A 22,403-nucleotide genomic window follows, 5' to 3' on the forward strand; every position below is an offset into this window, starting at 1 on the left:
ATGCTGCGTCAGATTTACTAGAGATCCATCGGATCTGCTACGACGCCTCCGCCTCCATCATCTCTGTGTCGCAGCAAAATAACGGGCGAGTGGGCACAAGAGATCAGCAGCCAACACTAACCCCCGCCCCGCCCCCCGGCCCTGTCAGGACCTCAGTCCTTACGCCCATGCCCGCAGCCTCCATCCATCCGTCCGTCCGTCCGTCCGTCCTTCATCGGCAGGGAGAGGACAGTATTGCAAGGCTAGGAATGGGGTGGGGGAGACAAATGGGTGTTCCCGGCGCGACTCTCCACCCTGGGGAGGAGGCGAAGTGAGAGCAAACCGGCTGGGGGCTGCGGGTGGGGGTGGGGTGGCGGCCACCGTTTGCGCCACGCGGAGAAGCGACGCCGGGCAAAGAGCGAGGAGCAAGGGGACTGAGGGATGGCTGCGTGAGGGGACGATGGGGAGAACCCCTCCAGGACACGGTATGCCCCGCCATACGTACGCAAGTTGGAGGACAGTCGGACGCGCTCTGCACACCGAAACGGGAGGGCAAGTCCGAGAATTAAAGCTTTCAGGGAGGAGCGCCGGTGCTGCCTCAGTCCCGTCCAGCCGAAGTCTGCGTTCTGCAGCCCGCAGGACGACAGCCTATCCAGAGCCGCCCAGAGCTGGTTTGCAGCACGCTGGCCTACGTAACCCCAGTCAAGCACGAGCCCTAAGCAGATTTCGCCATCTTTATTATGGTCATGAGTAGTTTCTCCTCCGCCGGAGGTTTTTTTTTAAACCCTGAAAGTTCTAAGATTTTTCGTTCTTTGCTAGTCTTTTGAGCTCGCGATGAGGCAGAGGACGGGGGGAGCAGAGAAGCCAGTGTCCCACTAGTTCTGCCGCAACGCCCTTACGGTTTGGTCCGCCCTCACTAAAGATGGCCGCCAACAAAAATGGTGCAATGACGCGAGCCGCGCGGGCCTGGTTGCCAAGGAGACGCGAATACCGGAAATGCGGAATTCGGGGAGGGCGCGCGCTCCAGGGCGGTCGGAGGGAGGTCCGGCTCGCAGGTCCTGACTGAGAAGAAGTCGGCAGGTCCTGGCAGGGGAGAGCTGTCGCCGCGACAGCTCGGGGAAGAGGCGGCTTTAACAGGATGGAGTCGCGAGTCTCGGACGCCGAGGCCAGGGAGGCTGAGCGAGCTGCGGGCGGAGGCCCAGCAAGCAGCGGCGCTTCTCGGGGGCTTCAAGTCTCGGAGCCCTTGGGAGCCGCCCGGTGGAAGCTCCTGCGTCAGGTAAGGAAGAGCCTCACCTGTGCAGTCGGTCTCTGCTCGCAGCTGTGCGGCGGGCGACCGGCCGCGACTCTCCGGCAGCTCCGGCAGTTCCCTCGTAGTTTTGCCGGGAGCCCCCTGAGAAGCGCCCCCTTGCTTCTGCTAAGGGTCCCACCAAAGGGGAGGAATTGGATCGGGTGGGGCGGGGAGGGGGCAGCCAAGGCTGAGTTCCTGGAAAATTCGGGTGGAAGTAGGTCTTCCGTTGGGTATTTGTCTGCATCTGGGGACTTTCCCTTTGGCGCGCCAGCCCGGGTGGTGGGACCGCCGCTCCGCGCCCTGCGTTGCTCCTCACTCCCGCTTCTGCTTTACTTACTTCTTTCCCGGGGCTTCCTCTCCCGGCTTCTTAGCCAGACTGAGTGCGGTTCAAGTTTGGCCTCTTTCTGGGAGATCCGCGCGGCTGACCGGGTCGGGACTGTGACGTTGCACGTGCTGTCGGGCCCGGGACGGGGCTGGGTTCCCTCTGGCCTTCCCTGGGCTGTGGGAGCCTCGCGTTGATCTTGCCCGGAGTGACCCGCGAGATTCTTAGCGTCCAAGGTGGGCTAGTCCGGGTGTGTCGGACTTGAGGACTTCAGAGCTGTGACCGTTGCTGATGACCTCAGCTGTATGCAGGTTGGACACATTTCTGATTTGACATCCCCGACCCTCTCTCCAAACTTCTTCCCCGCCTCCCCCCCCCCCTCCAAACTTCTTGAACTAAAATCTGTTTGTTGTTTTGCACACCAGGGTTATGCCTCTGCCTGGGGTTTCCTCCTAAAAACTTGAATCAGGAGGATACTTTCCATTTCTGACTTGATTTTTAATTAATTCTTTAAATTTTTTTTTTAAAGATTTTATTTATTTATTCATGAGAGACAGAGAGAGAGGCAGGAGGAGGCTCCCCGGAGGGAGCCTGCTGAGGGACTGGATCCTAGGACCCCGGGGATCATGACCTGATGACCTGAGCCGGACTGGATCCTAGGACCCCCGGGATCACGACCTGAGCCAAAGGCAGATGCTCAACCCCTGAGGCACCCAGGCGCTTCCATTTCTGACTGTTGTATTTTGACAAGAATTTTCCAGCAATGGCCACATTATTTTTTTGAGATTGTGTGTTGAGGAGTTACTTCGTTTACAGTTGTCTCCAGTCCCCTTTTCATTATGGTGTCATGACATAACTCGGTGATCATTTCTTTTCTGGTGCTTTGACGGTCTATCCAAAGCATTCATGATCTGGTTTTGTTGCTAATGTTGCAAAATTACAGGATAATGAATGCATGTCTTCACATAGATCACTATCACAGGGATTTTCTACAGTGAAATAAACATCATTTAAAGTTGAATTATGAACATAGCCAATTAGGGCCTTAAATTAATCAATCAAATCTTAGTGTGATGATGTCAGTGAATCTTAGTGTAGTGAGAACTCCAGGTGACCAGCACATAGGTTCACTCTGAGAATGCAGAACGAACCAGGACAAGCTTTGGCTATGGCTGCCATTTGAACTCATATGCTTTGACATTAGATGTTTTGGTACACATGTGTACTCTGCTTAGAGTCTTCTTTCCTACCTGTTGAATGACTTCATTTTTCAGATCTATGTTTTAATGAAGTCTCCTGACTCCATTTGGCTGAGTTAGACCCTCAGCTCACTTTACCAGTGAACCCCATATCATATCACTTTATGATCGTTTGATCAGAGTCCGTCTAACTTACAAGAATGGGAGTTCTTGGGACACCAGCGTAGCTCAGTGGTTGGGCGTCTGCCTTTGGCTCAAGGTGTGATCCTGGAGTTCTGGGATCGAGTCCCACATCTGGCTCCCTGCGAGGAGCCTGCTTCTTCTGCCTATGTTTCTGCCTCTCTCTCTGTCTCTCTCATGCATAAATAAATAAAATCTTAAAAAAAGAAAAAAGAATTGGAATTCTCCCTGGTTTGAAAAGATGATATTTTATTGATCTGCATCCTCTGCACCTTGGACAGTGCCTGTCTAGTTGGTTTTTAGCACATGTCTTTAAGCATCATGGAAAGCCTGAGAGGAGGAACAGGTTTTTTTTATTTTTATTTTTATTTTTATTTTTATTTTTATTTTTATTTTTATTTTTTATTTTTGAGGAACAGGCTTTAAATGGCCCATAGTATCAGGTCCTCAGTGTATTGTATTAGTTAACTGTTAATGAGTAACAAGGAAGGCACATAGGGCAGATGAAAAAGCAGCAATGACCATGACACACATTCACAAACACCTACAGAATGAAATAATGTTGGGGCTCCTGGGTGGCTCAGTCAAGCATCTGCCTTGGGCTCAGGTCATAATCCTGGGACATCCTGGGATTGAGCCCTGCATCAGGCTCTCTGCTCAGTGGGGAGTCTGCTTCTCCCTCTCCCTTTGGTGCTGCCCCTGCTTGTGTTCTCTCTGTTAAATAAATAAAACCTTTAAAAAGTAATATTACTGAGAGGTTTAAATCTTGGCTGAAGAATCTGATTAATGGAATATTTCATAGTATGATTTAAATTAAAAACAATGCCATATGTTTGAGACTATCAGTGTTGAAAGAGCATGATTTTTGTGCCTTTTCTTATCTCTGGTATTGAGCAAATTAACATTCCCTTATTTCCCTTCAGACGTAATGAGTATATAGCACAGAGGGTTATTTGAAGATTTAGTAAAGAGTATGATAAGACATGCGTTATTCTTACTTAGACATTTAGTATAATTTGCTGATGCGCAATCTAGGCCTGGAGTTGTCTTTGGTAAGATTTTTTTATGCATTGTATTTTTATTTTTATTTATTTTTTAAAATTAGTTTTAAAGGTAGAATTTAGTGATTCATCAGTTGCATGTAACAGCCAGTGCTCATTACATCAGGTGCCTTCCTTAATGCCCATCACCCAATTATCCCTTTCCCCCCACCCACCTATGCATTTTTTTTTTAAGATTTATTTATTTATTCGTGAGAGACAGAGAGAGAGAGGCAGAGACCTAGGCAGAGGGAGAAGCAGGCTCCTCATAGGGAGCCCGATGTAGGACTTGATCCCGGATCCTGGGATCACGCCCTGAGCTGAAGGCAGATGCCCAACCGCTGAGCCACCCAGGCCTCCCTATGTATTGTATTTTTAAAATAGTTTGCCATTCAGACTTGTTTCTTCTTGCGTCAGTTTTGGTAGTTGTATTCTTCTAGGAACTTATCCATTTCATCTAGATTTTCATAATTTTATAATATTCCTTTGCTATTTTTTTAATGCCTGCTGGATCTATAGTGATCTCTTTACATCACATTGATATTTATATTTTCTCTTTTTTTTTCTTATTAGTGTCAAGGATTTGTCAGTTTATTAATCTTTTTTTTTAAAGATTTTATTTATTTATTCATGAAAGATACACACAGAGAGAGAAAGGCAGAGACACAGGCAGAGGGAGAAGCAGGCTCCATGCAGGGAGCCTGATGTGGGACTCGATCCCAGGACTGCAGGGTCACACCCTGAGCTGAAGGCAGACGCTCAACCATTGAACCACCCAGGCATCCCTATCTTTTCTAAGAACCAGCTTTTGGTATTTTAATCCTTCTAGCTATATTTTTGTTTTCTACATTATTAATTTATATTTTTGTTTTCTACATTATTAATTTCTACTTTTTAGGGAACTTAATTTGCTTCTCCCTGTAGTTTTTGCAATGGATGCTTAGCTTACTGATTTAGCCTTTCCACAGATTTCCCTCTAAGCATGAATTTATCTGCATTTCATATGTCTTGAAATATATATTTTTTAAATTTATTTTTTAAAGATTTTATTTATTTATTCATGAGAGACAGAGAGAGACAAGGCAGAGGGAGAAACAGGCTCCATAGGGAGCCTGATGTGGACTAGATCCTGGAACCCAGAATCATGACCTGAGCCAAAGGCAGATGCTCAACCACTGTGCCACCCAGGTGCCCCCTGAAATGTATTTTTATTATTCAGTTCAAAATACTTTCAAATTTCCATTGTTTCCTTTTTTGTTTGTTTATAAGTTATTTAGAAGTATATTGCTGTATTTCCACAGATATTTGGTGTTTTAGGTATGTTTTTAGTTATTTTTCATTTGATTATAACTATTAGGATATTCTATATCTTTAAAAAAACTTTCCATTATGGAAAATGTCTAACATGTACAAAACTAGAGATAATAGTTAATAATCACTCAGATATCCATAAACTTCAAAAATTTTTAGCTCCTGTGACCAACTTTATCTCCATTCTCTTATTACAACTCCCACCTCAGATTATTTTGAAATAAATCTTAGATATATTTTTTCTATAGTTATTTCAGTACATATCTATATAAGATGACATTTAAAAAATAACTAAAATAGAGATGCCTGGGTGGCTCAGCAGTTAAGTGTCTGCCTCCAGCTCAGGGCGTGATCCTGGGATCCAGGATTGAGTCCCACATCGGGCTCCCTGCGAGGAGCCTGCCTCTCCTTCTGCCTATGTCTCTGCCTCTCTCTGCATCTCTCATGAATAAATAAATAAATCTTAAAAAAAAAACTAAAATACCATACCACACCCAAAGTAATTTCTTTCTTTCTTTCTTTCTTTCTTTCTTTCTTTCTTTCTTTCTTTCTTTCTTTCTTTCTTTCTTTCTTTCTTTTTTTTTTTTTTTTAGATTTTATTTATTCATTAGAGACAGAGAGAGAGAGAGAGAGGCACAGGCACAGGCAGAGGGAGAAGCAGGCTCCATTTAGGGAGCCTGACGTGGGACTTGATCCCAGGACTCCAGGATCATGCCCTGGGCCAAAGGCAGGTGCTAAACCGCTGGGCCACCCAGGGATCCCCCAAAGTAATTTCTTGATGCCATGAGGTAGCTGATCAGTTTCCAAATTTTCCCCATTTGTCTCAAAATTTTTCTTTACAATTTGATTATTTTGAAATATGCAACTCAGATGTAAACATTGTTATTAGTTGATAAGTTACTTAAGTCTTTTTTTAAGTACAGTTTTTATTAATTTAAGTGATCTCTGCACCTAATGTGGGGCATAACCCATGACCCCATGACCCCAAGATCAAGAATTGCTTGCTCTTCTGAGCTGACCAAGTGCCCTGTTTCATAAGTCTTTTTAATCTAAATGTTCTCTCTCTGTCTCTTTTACCTCTATTAGAGTTTCCCGTAATTTGAATTTTGCTAATTGTCCTTGATGTTTAATGTGTTCCTTCATGTCTTATTTTCTATTTCCTTTAAAGTTCCTATTTCCTAGATAGAGAGGCTTGATCAGATTCAGGTTTAATGTTTTTGGTTTGGTCTGGTTTGGTTGGTCAAGATGATGGTGAGTATGCTTTCATTAGTAGTCAAAGTTGTGTCTGGTTATTGCTCTTCTTCTTCTTCTTCTTCTTCTTCTTTTTTTTTTTTCAAGATTTTATTTGTTTAAGAGAGAGTGAGACCAAGAGAGATCATTCATAGAGGGAGACGGAGAGGGAGAAACCGACTCACCCCTGAGCAGCAAGCCAGATGTGAGGCTGGATCCCAGGACCTGGATCAACCAACTGAGACACCCAGGCGCCCCTGGATATTTCTCTTCTTGGTGATATTTGTCTAGGTTCATGAATTCATGAGGAGGTTGAAAATGGTGATATTCTAATTGTGTTGTTTCTTCATTTATTTATTGTTATATTAGCATAAATACAAACTTCCCCTTATCATCTATTTGTATATTCTTAGTTATAGTTCATAAAAGACAGAAAAATACTTGATTCTCCTCTTTGTTTACTAATTTTCCGAATAATAAATTGGTTCTCTAGCATCCTTTAAAGATCATCAATGGGGCATTTTATTATTTTATTTTTTTTTAGGTCTTATTTATTTTTATTTGACATAAAGAGAGTGTGAGACAGTGAGCATAAGCAGGGGGCATGGCAGGCAGAGGGAGAGGGAGAAGCAGGCTCCCTGCTGACTAAGGAGCCCAATGCTAGACTCGATCCTAGGACATCGGGATCATGACCTGAGCAATGGGGCATTTAAAAAAAAAACAAAACCCTGATGAACTTGTGTTTTGATTCCATTACATTTATTTCCTTTGTTAGTGGTCACACTGTCCCATCTTTGGCCAATGGCCCTATTTAAATTGGCTTTGGAGTCCTTTTATTTTTTTAAATTTATTTTATTTATTCATTTTTAAAAGATTTTATTTATTTATTCATGAGAGACACAGAGAGAGGCAGAGACATAGGCAGGGGGAGAAGCAGGCTCCTCACAGGGATCCTGATGTGGGACTTGATCCCTAAACTAGGATCACTCCCTGAGCCAAAGGCAGACGTTCAACCACTGAGCCACCCAGGCATCCCTGGAGTCCTTTTAATATAGCCTTTAATTTTTTATGGCTTTCTTATTTTCTTGTATGCAGCATGTCCTAGGTTCATTTGTCCAATTTATGCCATTTCTCCAAGGGACCTTACTTTGTTTTAATAGAAAATGCTATTTAGAGGCAGCAATGTGGTCATTAAGTATGTTCATTGCTACTGGTTTGGTCATTGTTTCTAGAACTTTTAAGTGGTCAGATGCAGGAAACATATATTTTTAAAAATGTTTTAATAAGTAAAATAGCCATTATTTTCTTTATTCAGATTCAGAGCTGTAGAGTTTTTGCTTAATATCATTAATATTACAGCTATATTTGTTTCTCCAATACTTAAAAACCCAGTTTTCAATGACCCCCCCAACAAAACTACTCATTTATCTTAAAACAGACGCACATACATACACAGAATAATATACCTCCCCTTGCCTAGGTAGCAAGCTTTGACATTCTAAGTCCACAGGCTATAAAAGGTGTTGCTTATCTTTTTAGCTCTTTTTTTTGTGGAATCAGATCATTGTCCTCACAAGAAAAGTGATTACAAAAGCCAGGCTCACCTCTCTAGATTTATTTCCTTTTTAAAAGTTTTTAGACTGGTAAATCTTCACTAGCTCTCTACTTTGTTCTCTGCTACCTACAAATAATGTTTTAAGGTACTCTGTCCAGGGGTGTCTGGGTGGCTCAGTTGGTTAAGCATCGACTCTTGGTTTCGGCTTGGGTCATGATGTCAGGGTTCTGGGATCGAGCCCTGTGTCAGGCTTTGGGCTCAGCTTATCCCTCTTCCTTTGTTCCTCCCCCTGTTCTCTCTCTATCTCTCTCTACTCTCCTCCTCGAATAAATAATTTTCAAAATATATTAAAAAATATTCTGTCCATCTTCTCTAGTTCTCTAGTAAGAGGTTGGTCTGCATTATCTAGTCTTCTATTATTGGTATTGTAAGTCCAACTTTGAATGCTGTGTTTATATAATGTAAACACAATATTTGGTTTTATTTCAAAGGTTCTGAAGCAAAAGCACCTGGATGATTGTCTGCGACATGTATCTGTAAGAAGATTTGAATCATTTAATCTGTTTTCAGTAACAGAAGCCAAAACAAGGGCAACTGAAGAGGAAGTTGGTGCATGGTTCCAATATACAAGTGTCTTCTATCCTGAGTACAGCATTTCTCTAAGGTAAACATCACTCCGGTGACGATTTTTTTAAAAGTATTTTTCTCTTGTAGAAGAAAAGCCGTCTAATAAGACTCTCATTATTCATTCTATTGAATTTGCAGGTAATCTTGATCAGAACTTGGGTTTTGTAGCATTGTGTTAGGAAATCCTGCTGCTTTAACTGGGTTTTGTTGTATTCTCAGAACTAAAGAAAAAAATTCTCAGGAATGTAGTGGTATTTGAGGACAAAGTGCCTTGCAAATCAAAAGGTTCTTTTAACCATTCTCTCATAGCATTTGACAAGAAACCAAGTTCTTTTTGAGACAAGGAAGGCTGAAAGTGAAAACAGAATTTTCCAAACTACTCTTGAAGTAGTAGTTATCTGAAAAGTCAAGCTTTAGGATTTTTTCCCATTCATGTTTTGTCACTTTCAGAATGGAATCTTAAGAATAGGAGGAAAAAATTCAGCTGAAAACACTGATTTTGTGAGAAGCATACAGAGTGTTCTGGCTTTAAAAATCATTAAAAAAAAAGAAAAAAGACAGGAGAGTTGCAAACTGAAGTAACAAGATACCATCTTTACTGAATTAATTTTCTCTCACAGTTATAGCCTAGCATGTTGCACTATTACCGTAGGTGTTTGATTTTATAACATCTGCCTTTTTTGACAAGATTTCACATTTTGAAAGGGAGGGAGGAGCACATTTACAGTAACTGTAAGAAGAGCAAAAAACATTTTAAGTGGAATGAGACTGAATAAGGTTTAGGTGAGGCAAGGAATAATTTTAAGAAAAAAAGTTTTCACAAAGGATGTCTATTTATAGTATATGTTTCTTGAACTATTTCAGTTTAAAATATCTAAGCTTTAGAAGACATCATAATAGCTTAAAATTTGGGATCTGGATAAAAATTGACAAGGGTGGGCAGGGAAGAACAATTAGGATCTGGTTTCATAATACTGCTTTGTTGGAAACTCCAAAAAGAAGATAAAAACCTAGGGATTTGTGTGAGCTTGCCTGATATTCATTATGAGATTCTAATTAGAATCTCACATTCTGATGGAGATAAATAGTTTTGTTCTTGGTTAGGAAGGGAAGAAAAATGCATTACTTGCTGACTATGTGCCTCGTACAGAGTGAGGTTCTTTGATATATGCTAACTCATGTAATCCTTACAGTACTCTACAAAATAGTAATGAAGATAATTAAACAATTGGGAGATAGGATCTCTAAGGAAATTAAAAAGAAGTCAGAACAGAGTGATCCAATAACAGTCTTCAGGTATAAAGTTCTAAAACTTACCCTCCAAATTCACTGGTGACAAGATGCAGTAAGTGTAAGATGTGCCAAGAATCATATCCTGACATCTTCAAGGTCCTGGTAAGGGTTAGCTAGAGAGAATGTGACATCATCTATTCATGGTTCTGTTGCAAGTGACCTTACTGTAGCAGGAACCCAGGTGCCAATGTAAACCGAAACTCCTTTCTAATGGCATGGTTCTTTGTGACATATCCATTTTTCAAAAAAATAAACACAAATCTGTCTATATAAATATGACATTGAATTCTAATTTACAGAGAGAAGACAAGTGACTAAGCTAGAACATTGGCTGCAATGGCTACCAAGATGTAATCTCTTTTTTCAAACTAGTTTATTTTTCTCCACGTTAGTAATGCAAAAATCACAGTAGCTTACATGTATTCTAGAGCTGGACGCTACCTTAGAATAATTTTGAAAAGATCAGGACCACATTGGTAAAGGCTGACCACTGAGTGACTACGATGTGACAAGCCCTATTGTGAGTGGTTTACAGGTATTAGCTTATTTAATCCATACAACACCTTATGTGGTAAATACTGTTATTATCCTCATTTCACAGATGAGCAAAATGAAACCCAGAGAGGTTAAATGACTTGATTGAGGTCACACAGCCAAGTTTACACCTCTAGTCAAACCCCAGTTGTCTGGTTCCACAGCCTGTACTTTTAAAAACTTTTATTTTGGAATGATTACAGACATTCAGGAAGTTGCAGAAATAGTACAAGGAGTTTGCATACCCTTCACCTAGCTATTTCCGTTGGTAAAATTTTATATAATGATACTCACTGTCTGTACTTTTAACTTCTACATATACTGGCTCTCCTGAGGCAATCGTGTATGCACTTATTCATTTTACAGATGAAGGGATTGAGGCCCAGATAAACTAAATTTCCTCATTGATTATTCTGAGCAATGTGTTTCTTACTCCATAATTCTGTTACCATATAGGAAATTGCTGAAATTACTACAATTGCTTAGGTTGGGGAAGATTTCCGCCAACAATAGTTCATTCCATTCCATTGCCAATTTTGTTCACCCTGATTTTTTTTTTTTACCACTTTCTCTTGTTTTCTGTTATATGCCCAACATGGCTCTGCATTCTTGTTTCCTCAATATCTCATTACCAACTCTTTTCTCAACCTGCTTTCAAGACATTTATGTAGCTACTTCTATCATCTTCTTCAGTGTTTGAATTGTGAGCATTCTAAAGTTTAAAAAAAATTACTTGCAGTAGCTAAAAGTAGTGGTTTAGAAGGTAGTTTGGAATGGCGTACCATTATTTTCATCTACATTTTTTAAAGTTTGTTGAGTCAACACTATGGAATGATTGAAAAAAAATGATGAATAGTTTTAAATAAATTTAAATCAATAAATATTTAATGGCACCTTCTATATAGGTTAACAGAAAGAAACGTAAGATATATTATCCTCAAGGCTTTTTTTTTTTTTTTTTTTTTTTTTTAAGATTTTATTTATCCACTCATGAGAGACACACAGAGAGGCAGAGACACAGGCAGAGGGAGAAGCAGGATCCACGCAGGGAGCCCAATGCAGGACTCAATCCCAGGACCCCAGGATCACGCCCTGGGCCAAAGGGTGCTAAACTGCTGAGCCACCCAGAGATCCCCTCCTCAAGGCTTTAAATATGTGAAAAGTTGAATAATAAAGATAATTAAGAAGGAAAAGTGAGCATCCATTCTCAGAACTCTCATTAGGCAGTGCATAACTAATTTCCAAAGGAGTGAAAGACTTCATACAAATTAGGCATTTAGAGATACGAGTGATACTTGTGAGGCCTTGACAGGCAGCGATTTAAATTGGATCTAGAAGTAGTTGGAACTTCTGAGGGAAAGGGAGAAGTCATTTCAGATGGGAGCAAAGGCACGAGAAAATATCCAAGGGGAAAACATACAAGGCAGAATCATAAGTGGTTCTCAAGAACCATCACGATCTCTAGGGGAATGGTAGTCAATATGTGTTATATGATGGCTCTGCTTCTGGGTTCTCATGAAAGGCTGAGCCTTTGGGATGTTTTGATCGTTACGGATTTTATTTATTTATTTATATATATATATATATATATATATATATTTATTTATTTATTTATTTATTTATTTCACTTTCTCAGTTCTTATCGTCTGACATCACCTGCTCCAATTCAACAGGGGTGGTGCCTATCATGATTAATAATTGTTATCAGTACTTGCTAGTATTGTCCTTCTTAAAATTTCCCTACATATTAATTTCTGTCTTGTTAAAGTCTTATTAGGCTTGAAATGAGTTAAATAACTAGATGCTAAAAAAAAAATAACTAGATGCTTGTGAATTCAAAGTACATAGTTGTATCTTGTTTGTACTATTAAAAGGCGTATAAGTGGTGGCCTAAATTAAAACTTGGACTATTATTTTTTGTCAGCCTTGTATGATGATACTTAAAATGAAGGAATAGCAGGGAGAAGTAGGCAAGTGGGAATAAAAAAAAAAAAAAATGAGGGAACACACAATTTCCCGTGGTGACTTTTCATCAGCGGTAAAAGTCCGGACAAGGTAAAAGTTAGACAAAATCCCCAAGATGTGTTGTCTTTTCTGTGTATCTAAAGATAGTTGACAGTTTGTTCCTAAGCGAACCATTATAAGTTAGGAAATTAAAATCCAGGGTATGACTCCTACTTTATTCCTTGGGAAAGTCTTTTTGTCTTTTTGATACTTTATTTTTATTTCTTAGAACTTTATAGAAGAGGTTCTTGCAATTAAGTAGATGTTTGTATAGAGAACATCCAGGAGATGTTTATATTAAAATCTGCCCCCCCCCCATCTCGCTGTTTTGTAATCTACAGTTTGTTATAATCTTTTGTTGTAAACAGAGTTTACTATATTGATACTAGAAATTGTTTCCCACTCTCCATATTTCAACCCAATTTCAGCGTCATAGGAATTTGCATATTCTGGAAGCTTCAAATACTTACATTATATTTGGAACTATAGAAGTGCCTGAGTTATTCATTTATAAATGTGTATATGTCATAGGTGTAGACAAAGCTGAAAGGCCTGAACTCTCCTCCTTTCTTTGAATAAAACTACTGTTGCCATAGTAATTGCTGAATTTGAAGTCTAGTGCTTTTAACTTTTAGCTTGTCCTGGGAGCTTAGAATGGGCAAGAAGACATCAGGAATGACTTGTCTTGGACTGTGGTGCATCTTTCTAATACAACATATGCACTGCAGTGAGGTCATATATTCCTTCTGTAGGGAAAGGAAAACAAAATCTTCATCCACTGAATTTAGTATGTACTCTGTGAGAGCCGATGAAATAAGAACTAGCGATGGGAATGGTATGCTTGTGAAATTCAATGTATGGCAGATTATCATTACGTATGTGATAGATAATAAGTATTCATTTAAAGTTTGGCAAGGCTGGCATCCCAGGCACCCCAATAACTGGAAGTGTTTACCTCTTAGTACCCTTCACTTGTTTCACACCTCTCCAAGTCCTCTCCCCCCCATAAACAATAGTTTGTGTCCTATATCTGTGAATCTGGTTTTGTTTTGTTTTTTCATTTTTGATTTGCAGTCCCCCGATGACTAAAGATGTCCATCCTTTCATGTGCTTTCACTTATATGTGAAATTATACAGCATTTGTCTTCTCTCTGACATATCTTCTGTCTCACTCTTTAGCCATTTATTTTTGAAAGAGTTCCAAAATGTGTTGTATCTAGAACCGTTTTCAAATCTTTTCCTTCTATAAACCTCTCTTTTTTCTTCTGTAGCCTTTTAGGGCTCATTTTACACTCTGGCCCACTCTTTCTTTTTTTCTTCTTTTTTAGACTGAAATTCAATGGTTTTTGTATATTCATGTTGTGCAGTCGTCACCACTGCCTAATTCTAGAGATCTTTTTCACCCCAGGAAGAAACCCCATACCCGTTCATGGTGATTCCCCATCCTCTTCCTCCCCACCAAACCCTGGCAACCACTAATCTGCTTACACTCTGTATGAATTTACCTATTCTGGACATTCCATATAAATATAATCATGCAATATGTGGACTTTTATGTCTGGCTTCTTCAACTTAATGTTTTTGATTCTTCTGGGTTGTATCATTATCTCATTCCTTTTTATGGCTGAATAATATTCCATCGTATGGATAACACCACGTTTTGTTTATCCGTTTATCAATTGTGGACCTTTGGGTTGTTTCCACTTCCTGACTATTGTGAGTAATGTTACTATGAACATTCATATGAACATTCATATGCAAGTTTTTGTGTGACTGTGTAAGTTTTTAATTCTCTTAGGAATGAACCTAAGGGTGAAATTGCTGGGTCCCATGGTAAATCTTTGTTTAGCATTTTGAAGAATGGTCAAATTGTTTTGTACAATGGCTGCACCATTTTACATTCCTATCAAGAATATGTGAGGGTTCCAGTTTTTCTCCATGCTTGCCAGCACTTGTCATTTTTCCTTTATTATTATTTTTTGTTTTAGTCATTCTAGTGAGTATGAAGTGATATCTCACTGTGGTTTTGATTTGCAGTCCTCTGATGACTAATGATTTCCATTTTTTCATGTGCTTATTGGCCATTTGTATATCATCTTTGGAGAAATGTCTATTCAAGTGTTTTGCCCATTTTTAACTGGGTTTTCTTTTTGTTGTTGAATCATGAGAGCTCTTTATATATGCTGGATACTAGACCCAGTTATTTGCAAGTGTTTTCTCCCATTCTGTGGGTTGTTTTTTCACTTTAATGATAGTGTTCTTTGATAGACAAAAGTTTTTCATTTTCATGATGTTCAGCTTATCTAGTTTTTCTTCTCTTTTTTTTGTGCTTTTGGTACTGTAGTTAGCTCTGGCTTATTTTTAATCTCTAGTTTCAGCCTCTTGATATCCTTAGACTTCAAACTTTTTATTTTTTTATTTTTTAAAAAATATTTTATTTATTCATGATAGAGAGAGAGAGAGAGAGAGAGGCAGAGACAGAGGTAGAGGGAGAAGCAGGCCCCATGCAGGGAGCCTGACGTGGGACCCGATCCAGGGTCTCCAGGATCACGCCCTGGGCTGCAGGCGGCGCTAAACCGCTGCGCCACCCGGGCTGCCCCAACTTTTTATTTTTAAAAAGATTTTATTTATTTATTCATAAGAGACAGAAGGAGTGAGAAGCAGAGACATAGGGAGAAGGAGAAGCAGGCTCCATGCAGGAAGCCTGATGTGGGACTTGATTCCGGGACTCCAGGATCACACCCTGGGCTGAAGGCAGATGTTCAACTGCTGAGCCACCCAGGCATCCCGAGACTTCAAACTTCAAGCTCTGCCTCAGTGTCTTGCTCCCTAGTCCTCCTTACTCCATAGGCCATTCTTGGGAAAAACTCAAAAGTCTTCAGTTCTAGGATAGCTTAAAGTGCTTGTGAAAAAAATACTTCTATGCTACCAAATGATGATCACCATAGCATTAGCTAATACTACTATCATGTTACCATTTCTTTTTGTGGTGAGAACATTTATGATGGCTGTTGTTATTAAGGACTTAGGGAAATAGGTTAAAGCCTGGGGATTTAGGGAAAGATGAAGTGAACTTTTTATACCTTGATATGTTGGCAAAAAATTGTTATATAACATTAATTGGCAGTATAATGCTCAGATTGAAGTTTCAGGATCCCTTCCTTGTAAGTACCTTTCTGTCTAACCACACTGTCCAGGTAGGACCTATGTAAACTGTTGAAAAATTAAGGATAGACAAGATCTTATAGATTTGACACATTAATAAAGTAGATTACTCAGTGAACAAAAAAACATTAAGTTTGGGACAAATTAAAGGAAATGTGAAATAATCAGACTGAATCTTTGCCACATTGTGTGCATGAGAGTTTTCCTATAATTAGCATTAATTCTTATGCTATTGAAGTCAATGATTGCTGATATTATTCTTTCATGAGATGCCTTCTTTTAGGATTTCTAGACTTTATAAACTATTTTCATATTTTTTAAGTTATTTAGAGGTGTAGAGTTAGTTTTACACTTTCCCTACTTTCTATCCCATTTAGAAATGTCATAGGCTACACTCTGTTTTTTAGCTTTAACAAATCATGTTTTCAAGAATAGACAAGTTCTGCTTCAGTGATAACTCTGAGAAATCATACTTTTTATTTTGAATGATGCTTTTTAACTTTTAAGCAAGCATTTTACTTCAATTATCCCAGTTTCTGTTTTTTAGAAATATTTAACATTTTTCAAAATATATATTTAATTTCAAATTTTTATTTCACCCTAAATTGAGAAACTTTTAGGAATTTATCCTAAGGCAGTAATGAGAAATGGTTCAATGATGTTTCTGCGAGGATGTTCACTGTACATAGTACAAAACTGGACACAAACTAAAAATCCAACATAAAACATTGATTCAGTAAATTACGGTGTAGTCATTCATTGAACTGCTTGGCAGCCATTAAATTCATATTGCAAAATACTTGGTGATGTGGGAAACTGTTTATAATATCTTAAAACACAAATTGCAAATATGTGGACAATGTTCTCTAAGTTATTTAATCAAGGTATAAGCATGACATTAATTTGAATATTGATAAATATCAGTAGCTTTTGTCTCTGCATGATAGTATTAGGAGTATTTTTTTATTCTTGAAGGAACCATATATTTCTTTTATATTTACAAAAAAGATTTTTGAGTTCTGTGCCACATTGCTGATCATTTTAATAGCTTCATCTTGCATTTTATTTTTTTAAAGATTTATTTATTTATTTATTTATTATTTATTTGAGAGAGAGAGAAAGCACAAGCAGAGAGAGGGAGAAGCAGGCTTCCCGCTGAGCAGGGAGCCCAATGCGGGCCTCAATCCCAGGACCCTAGGATCATGACCAGAGTGGAAGGCAGACGCTTAACAGACAGAGCCACCCAGGTGGCCCACTTTATCTTGCATTTTAGATATTAAATACTTTATCCTTTTTTCACTCTTGTTCTCTTACATGTGTACTGTAGTTTTCCATGTTAAGGTAGATAACCTCATCTCTGTATAGAATCTTGTATTATTGGTAACTTATTGATAACATTGGTTTCTTAGATTATGGTACTGATGAGCCCAGTGCTTATTTGGCCAATGATGATGGCACATAACTTATTGCAATCTCACTTAGTGACTCTATCAAGGAACTGGGTCTGTATGATAGAAATAAAAAGTTCTTCTGCAAAGGGTTATTTATTTATTTTTTTTAGTTTTAGGTCTAGAAGTCTGAGATCAAGGTGTTACAGGTTTGGTTTCCTCTGAGGCCTCTCTCCTTGACTTGCAAGTGGCTGCTCTCTTCACATAGTTGTTCTCTGTGCAAATGCCCTACTGTCCCAACCTCCTTTTCTTATAAGGACACCAGTCATATTGGATTAAGCCTACCCTGATGACCTCATTTTGTCTTAATCCCCTATTTAAATAAGACCATTTCTCTAAATACATTCATATTCTGAGGTGCCAGGGGTTAGGGCTCAAGCATATGAATTTGGGAGAGGTACAATTCAGTTCACAACCATATATGTCATTTATGATAAATTTAATGACAAAGTGGTGTTGAAGTAAATTGTATTGTGAATTATTAACAGTTATTGTAAACTATTATAACATCCTCAAGATTTACAGCTGTAAATGAACTCTCCCCTTGTCGGGGAGAACAGAGGGGATTACAGATGTGTTAACAATTTTTGTTGTTGTTAGAGAGTGCGTAGTGGGGGCTTGGGGGACCCTAGAGGGAGGGAGAGAACCTTTTTTAAAAGTTAATATATAGGGCAGCCTTGCTGGCTCAGCAGTTTAGCACCACCTACGGCCCAGGGCCTAATCCTGGAGACCCGGGATTGAGTCCCATGTCGGGCTCCCTGCATGGAGCCTGCTTCTCCCTCTGCCTGTGTCTCTGCCTCTCTCTCTCTCTCTGTGTGTGTGCGTCTCTCATGAATAAATAAATAAAATCTTAAAAAAAATTATCATATAGTGTATTATTAGTTTCATGGGTAGAGTTCAGTGATTCGTTAATACCCAGTGCCCATTACATTATGTGCCCTCCTTAATGCCCATCATCCAGTTACCTCATCCCTCTCCCTAACTCCCATCCAGCAACCCTCAGTTTGCTTCCTATAGTTAAGAAGAGTCTCTTATGGTTTGGCTTATTTTATTTTTCCCTCCCTTCCCCTTTGATCCTTTTGTGTCTTAAATTCCACATATGAGTGAAATCATAAGATTGTTTTTCTCTAATTGACTTATTTCGCTTAGCATAACAGAGGGAGAGAATCTCAAGTAGGCTCCACACTCAGCGCAGAGCCTGACTCAGGGCTCAATCTCACAATCCTGATGTCATGACCCGAGCTGGCATTGAAAGTTGACACTTAACTGACTGAGCCACCAAGGTGCCCCAACAATTTTTTTTTTCAATTTTTTTTTTTTTTTAATCACCACTGGAAAAGTATTGCAAACCCTATGACCTATTGACATTTGGCCCATTTGAATATGAAGAATAGCATCCTTTATAAGTATTAATAAATATCAGTAATCAAATTCGATATATCAGGAGCTGTCAAGTGAATAGAGATTAGAATTAAAGGGAGTGGAATTAAGGTTAATGGGAAAAAGATACAAAACAATTTGTCCCCTGACATTTTGAACCCTCTAATTGTGGATTGTGCAGACCTGAAGGTGTTAGCTCTTTGTGACTGAAGTTCTGAATTTATTGGGCTGATATAGAGGAAATCTATTTATTGTTGAGTGTGGCTCTGGAGGTTGATGATTTATTTTTCTTTTGAGATTCTTCAAGGTAAGATTTTGTTTTGTTGTCTTTAATAATCTACCTTACCTTTAGATAGCTAAAACAATAACAATAAAAAGTATTTACTAATACTTTAAAATGCAGATTAACTATCAAGAATATCACTAAATATTCTGAGAAATGTATTCTGTTATTTCTTTTTCCTTCTCCCTCTAGTGGGCAGAAAATATTTTGAAAATATTACTAGTACTGGGTGGGTATATCACAGTATACAGTCTCAGCTTTTTAAAAAATTAATAAATGGGCAGCCCCGGTGGCCCACCGGTTTAGCACGGCCTTCAGCCCAGGACGTGATCCTGGAGACCCGAGATTGAGTCCCACGTTGGGCTCCCTGCATGGAACCTGCTTTTCCCTCTGCCTGTGTCTCTGCCTGTCTTTCTCTATGTGTTTCTCATGAATAAATAAATTTCAAAAAAATCTTTAAAAAAATAAATAAAAATAAAAAATTAGTAAATGTTAATATTTCAGAATCATTAAAGAAAATGCTTTATTCCTTTATAGGCATAATAATGGATCTTTGAATGTTGAAGATGTTCTTACAAGCTTTGACAATACAGGAAATGTTTGTAAGTCATATATTCCTTTTGTGGAAATATTTTTGGTGTTTTTAAAAGTGAATTTATGATTAGTGCTTTTTTCACTAATATTTATTATGACAATGTGCATATGTATGTGTGTAATATAAACTCTTACTGTTTTTAGCTGTAAGATAAGCTTCATATAAGATGCACTTACGAAGTGGGATAAAGCTGTTTTTACATTTTGCATTTGTGTATATGAGTGTGTGTGTGCATGTGTGTGTGTGACAGAATGTAGGTCAGAGGGAGCATGGGACTCTCCAGCACTACCCCTTTTGTTTATTTCCATTTTGGCCTTCTCAGTTAGTTTAATAGATGGGCTGTGTCTGCTGTTTTGGGTACTTTCTTTTCCACTTCCTTCTGCTTCTCTTTTTCACAATGGAATAAAACCAGAACATTTGATTTCCTTGCTGTTAATACAGTGCCAGAGGTTTTTGTTTTATGCGGTATTATATTATAGAACACATTGTCTTTTCATCTAAGCTTTGATTGTCATGATAGATTTCTCCATTCAGAGAACCATTTTAATAATTATCATGTCATATGATGAAAGAAATCAGCCAAGAATATCTTTATATCACTGTGTTAAACAATATATGACGATCAGAGCTGTGTATTTCTTCATGTGTATTGCATAAGATATTTCTTTTAAGATAGTGAATTATCAATGTAATATGGCCTTTTTACTTTAATTTTTAATATGACATTTTTAAATGTAAAAATTGTACTCAAATGCTTTTTTTCTCAAAGAAAATTTCATAGCTGCAACTGTTCTCTGAACTAAAATAAATAACACTTTGCTAACAGTACTACTTTATCAGATGCCCTCTGATTTTAGATCTGCATAAAGCGATGTTCAGCAATACTCAGGCAACAATTTTGTTTTTATGCCCACATATAGCAAGCTTTTGATAATATATAAAAATATTTATATATTTTGTCACAGAAATCTATAAGTGTCCCAAAATCATCCAAAAATATTTAAATAATGTGAGTTTCTTTTTCATAGATAGTGACAAGTGTACCTTTTAGTTTCTACATGTTGGCACTTGCTGAATTCTTTCCCACCTAGGCTTATCTCATTTTTATTGGGGATTAGGGCAAAGGGTGCTAGTGGTGGTTGAGGAAACATTATCCTTTAGTTCTGGGGTAAGGTAAAATAACATTAAGTCAGGCTTATGCATATATGTTTTAGGAACATGATCCTAGAATGTAAATGTGGAATTTCTGATTTGGTAATGTAAAAATCAAGCGTTGTTCCCAGTGGCTCAGTATGAAATAGGGCCACTAGCTGGCAGCATTATGTAAAATAAAAATACTTTCCTAAAGGTCTGTGCTACTATTTTATACATGAATAACTATCTTATCCTTCCCTGACATTTTTTCTCAACTTGTTCCACACCACCTTCATCTACCCCTAGTGGTTGCATTGACAAACGGAGGAATTGCATGGAAAGGGTATTTTTTCACTGATGTATTGTTTGGTGAAAAGGTTTGAGTCTTTGGAATGAGACTTATCTACATTTGATTCTTGGCTCTGAAATTCATCTTGAGCAATTTATATTATGTCAGTTTATATCAGTTTATGTTATGTCTTAGAACTGGATAGAATATATAGAAAATGTATTAACATATACTGTATTCCTCATAGTTGACACTCAGTAAATGGAAGCTATTTATTAATTATTACTGGTGATGAGTACCTTTAAAATGTCTTTCCTTCTTTTTCTAATAATGAAGATAATATTATTAAGGGTTGTTCTCATGTTTTAAAATAAGCTATTTTGATTGAACTAATAAGGCAGGAAAAAAAATAGATCAAATTACCAAAATAGTAATTTATTAAAATGTCTTGTCACAGATGTTGTGTTAAAAACCTGAATATGGTGGGATGCCTGGGTGGCTTAGTGGTTGAGCATCTGCCTTCAGCCCAGAGCATGATCCTGGGGTCCTGGGGAGTCCCACATCAGGTTTCCTGCATGGAGCCTGCTTCTCTCTCTGCCTGTGTCTCTGCCCCTCTCTCTCTCTCTGTGTCTCTCATGAATAAATAAAATCTTGAAAAGCAAAAAACAAAACAAAAAAACCTGAATATGGTGGCAAAAATGAGACCTATTAAAACATGTTTGGTGTAACTATTATACTATCCTCTTATTTTAAGAGAAAAATCTATACTAATACTTTAATTACTGATAAATTGGTAGAATCATGTTACAATAGAGTAAATATTGATTATAACTTTTATATAATCTTTGCCAAGGCTTAAAGTGATCAGTGACCGCAAAAGTGATTTATTGCCTGCTGCCTCAAATGTTTGATTTTATGCTAATATTAGGTTGAGTTTGTGACTAGAAACCCAGCAGAGGGCGCCACAATCATAATTCTGTCTTACAGTCCAATATAATTGGAATAAATATTGAATAATAACCATAACTTTTCATCATGTAAACATATGAAGATGTGTGCTTAAAAGTTTCCATTTGATTACTTTTTGTATGTTTAATATATTCAGCAGTTCAAAACATGGATTTTCCTGAGTTGTTTTTGAGTTAATTGTTCAAGTATCAGTTTAATTTTTGTACTTCTAGCTTTAAATAAAAGAATACTTTGGTCTTGTTAGTCTTGAGAGAGAGCAAGAATTCTTTATAAGAATATCTATTCCTAAATCACCACAGTGGTAGTGCACTAATGACACACTGAAAGATATTTAAATGAGGAAAAAGTTTGATACTCTGAGAAAACCGATAGAATTATTCATTTGTTTCAAGAATAGTTTCCAGGTTAATATAACTTCATGAAAATAGAAGAAATAACTAAAATATTGTATAGTTACAAAAGCCTGATATGTATATATGTACAAAACACATATTAATGTGCATATATATAAAATATATTCGCAGTTTAATAGAACCATTAATCTCAATTTAATTTTTAAAACAAAGTAATGATTTTAT

The 22,403-nt window shown here is 38.2% G+C and overlaps 2 protein-coding genes across 10 annotated transcripts in view; one reads left to right on the plus strand and one right to left on the minus strand.

Moving 5' to 3' along the window:
* The window catches only part of PREPL (prolyl endopeptidase like), a 58,843-nt gene extending 58,197 nt beyond the window's left edge, over positions 1-646 (minus strand). For 2 of the 3 annotated variants that reach the window (XM_038551175.1, XM_038551173.1), the window contains exon 1: positions 485-645. The gene's annotated coding sequence lies outside the window, so the exon portion shown is untranslated. Of the gene's footprint in view, positions 1-484 lie in introns of all 3 variants that reach the window. The other variant, XM_038551174.1, reaches the window with a different exon arrangement.
* A 326-nt stretch (positions 647-972) lies between these two features.
* The window catches only part of CAMKMT (calmodulin-lysine N-methyltransferase), a 390,047-nt gene continuing 368,616 nt past the window's right edge, over positions 973-22,403 (plus strand). For 2 of the 7 annotated variants that reach the window (XM_038551187.1, XM_038551186.1), the window contains exons 1-3: positions 973-1,255; positions 8,596-8,768; positions 19,376-19,440. In XM_038551187.1, the coding sequence (XP_038407115.1) occupies positions 1,118-1,255; positions 8,596-8,768; positions 19,376-19,440 (376 nt within the window). In that variant the 5' untranslated portion in view covers positions 973-1,117. Of the gene's footprint in view, positions 1,256-1,463; positions 1,901-6,657; positions 6,871-8,595; positions 8,769-19,375; positions 19,441-22,403 lie in introns of those variants that run through there. The other 5 variants (XM_038551185.1, XM_038551191.1, XM_038551188.1 and 2 more) reach the window with 4 other exon arrangements.

The sequence above is a fragment of the Canis lupus genome, chromosome 10 (genome assembly GCF_011100685.1).
Source record: "Canis lupus familiaris isolate Mischka breed German Shepherd chromosome 10, alternate assembly UU_Cfam_GSD_1.0, whole genome shotgun sequence".
Taxonomy (NCBI): Eukaryota; Metazoa; Chordata; class Mammalia; order Carnivora; family Canidae; genus Canis; species Canis lupus.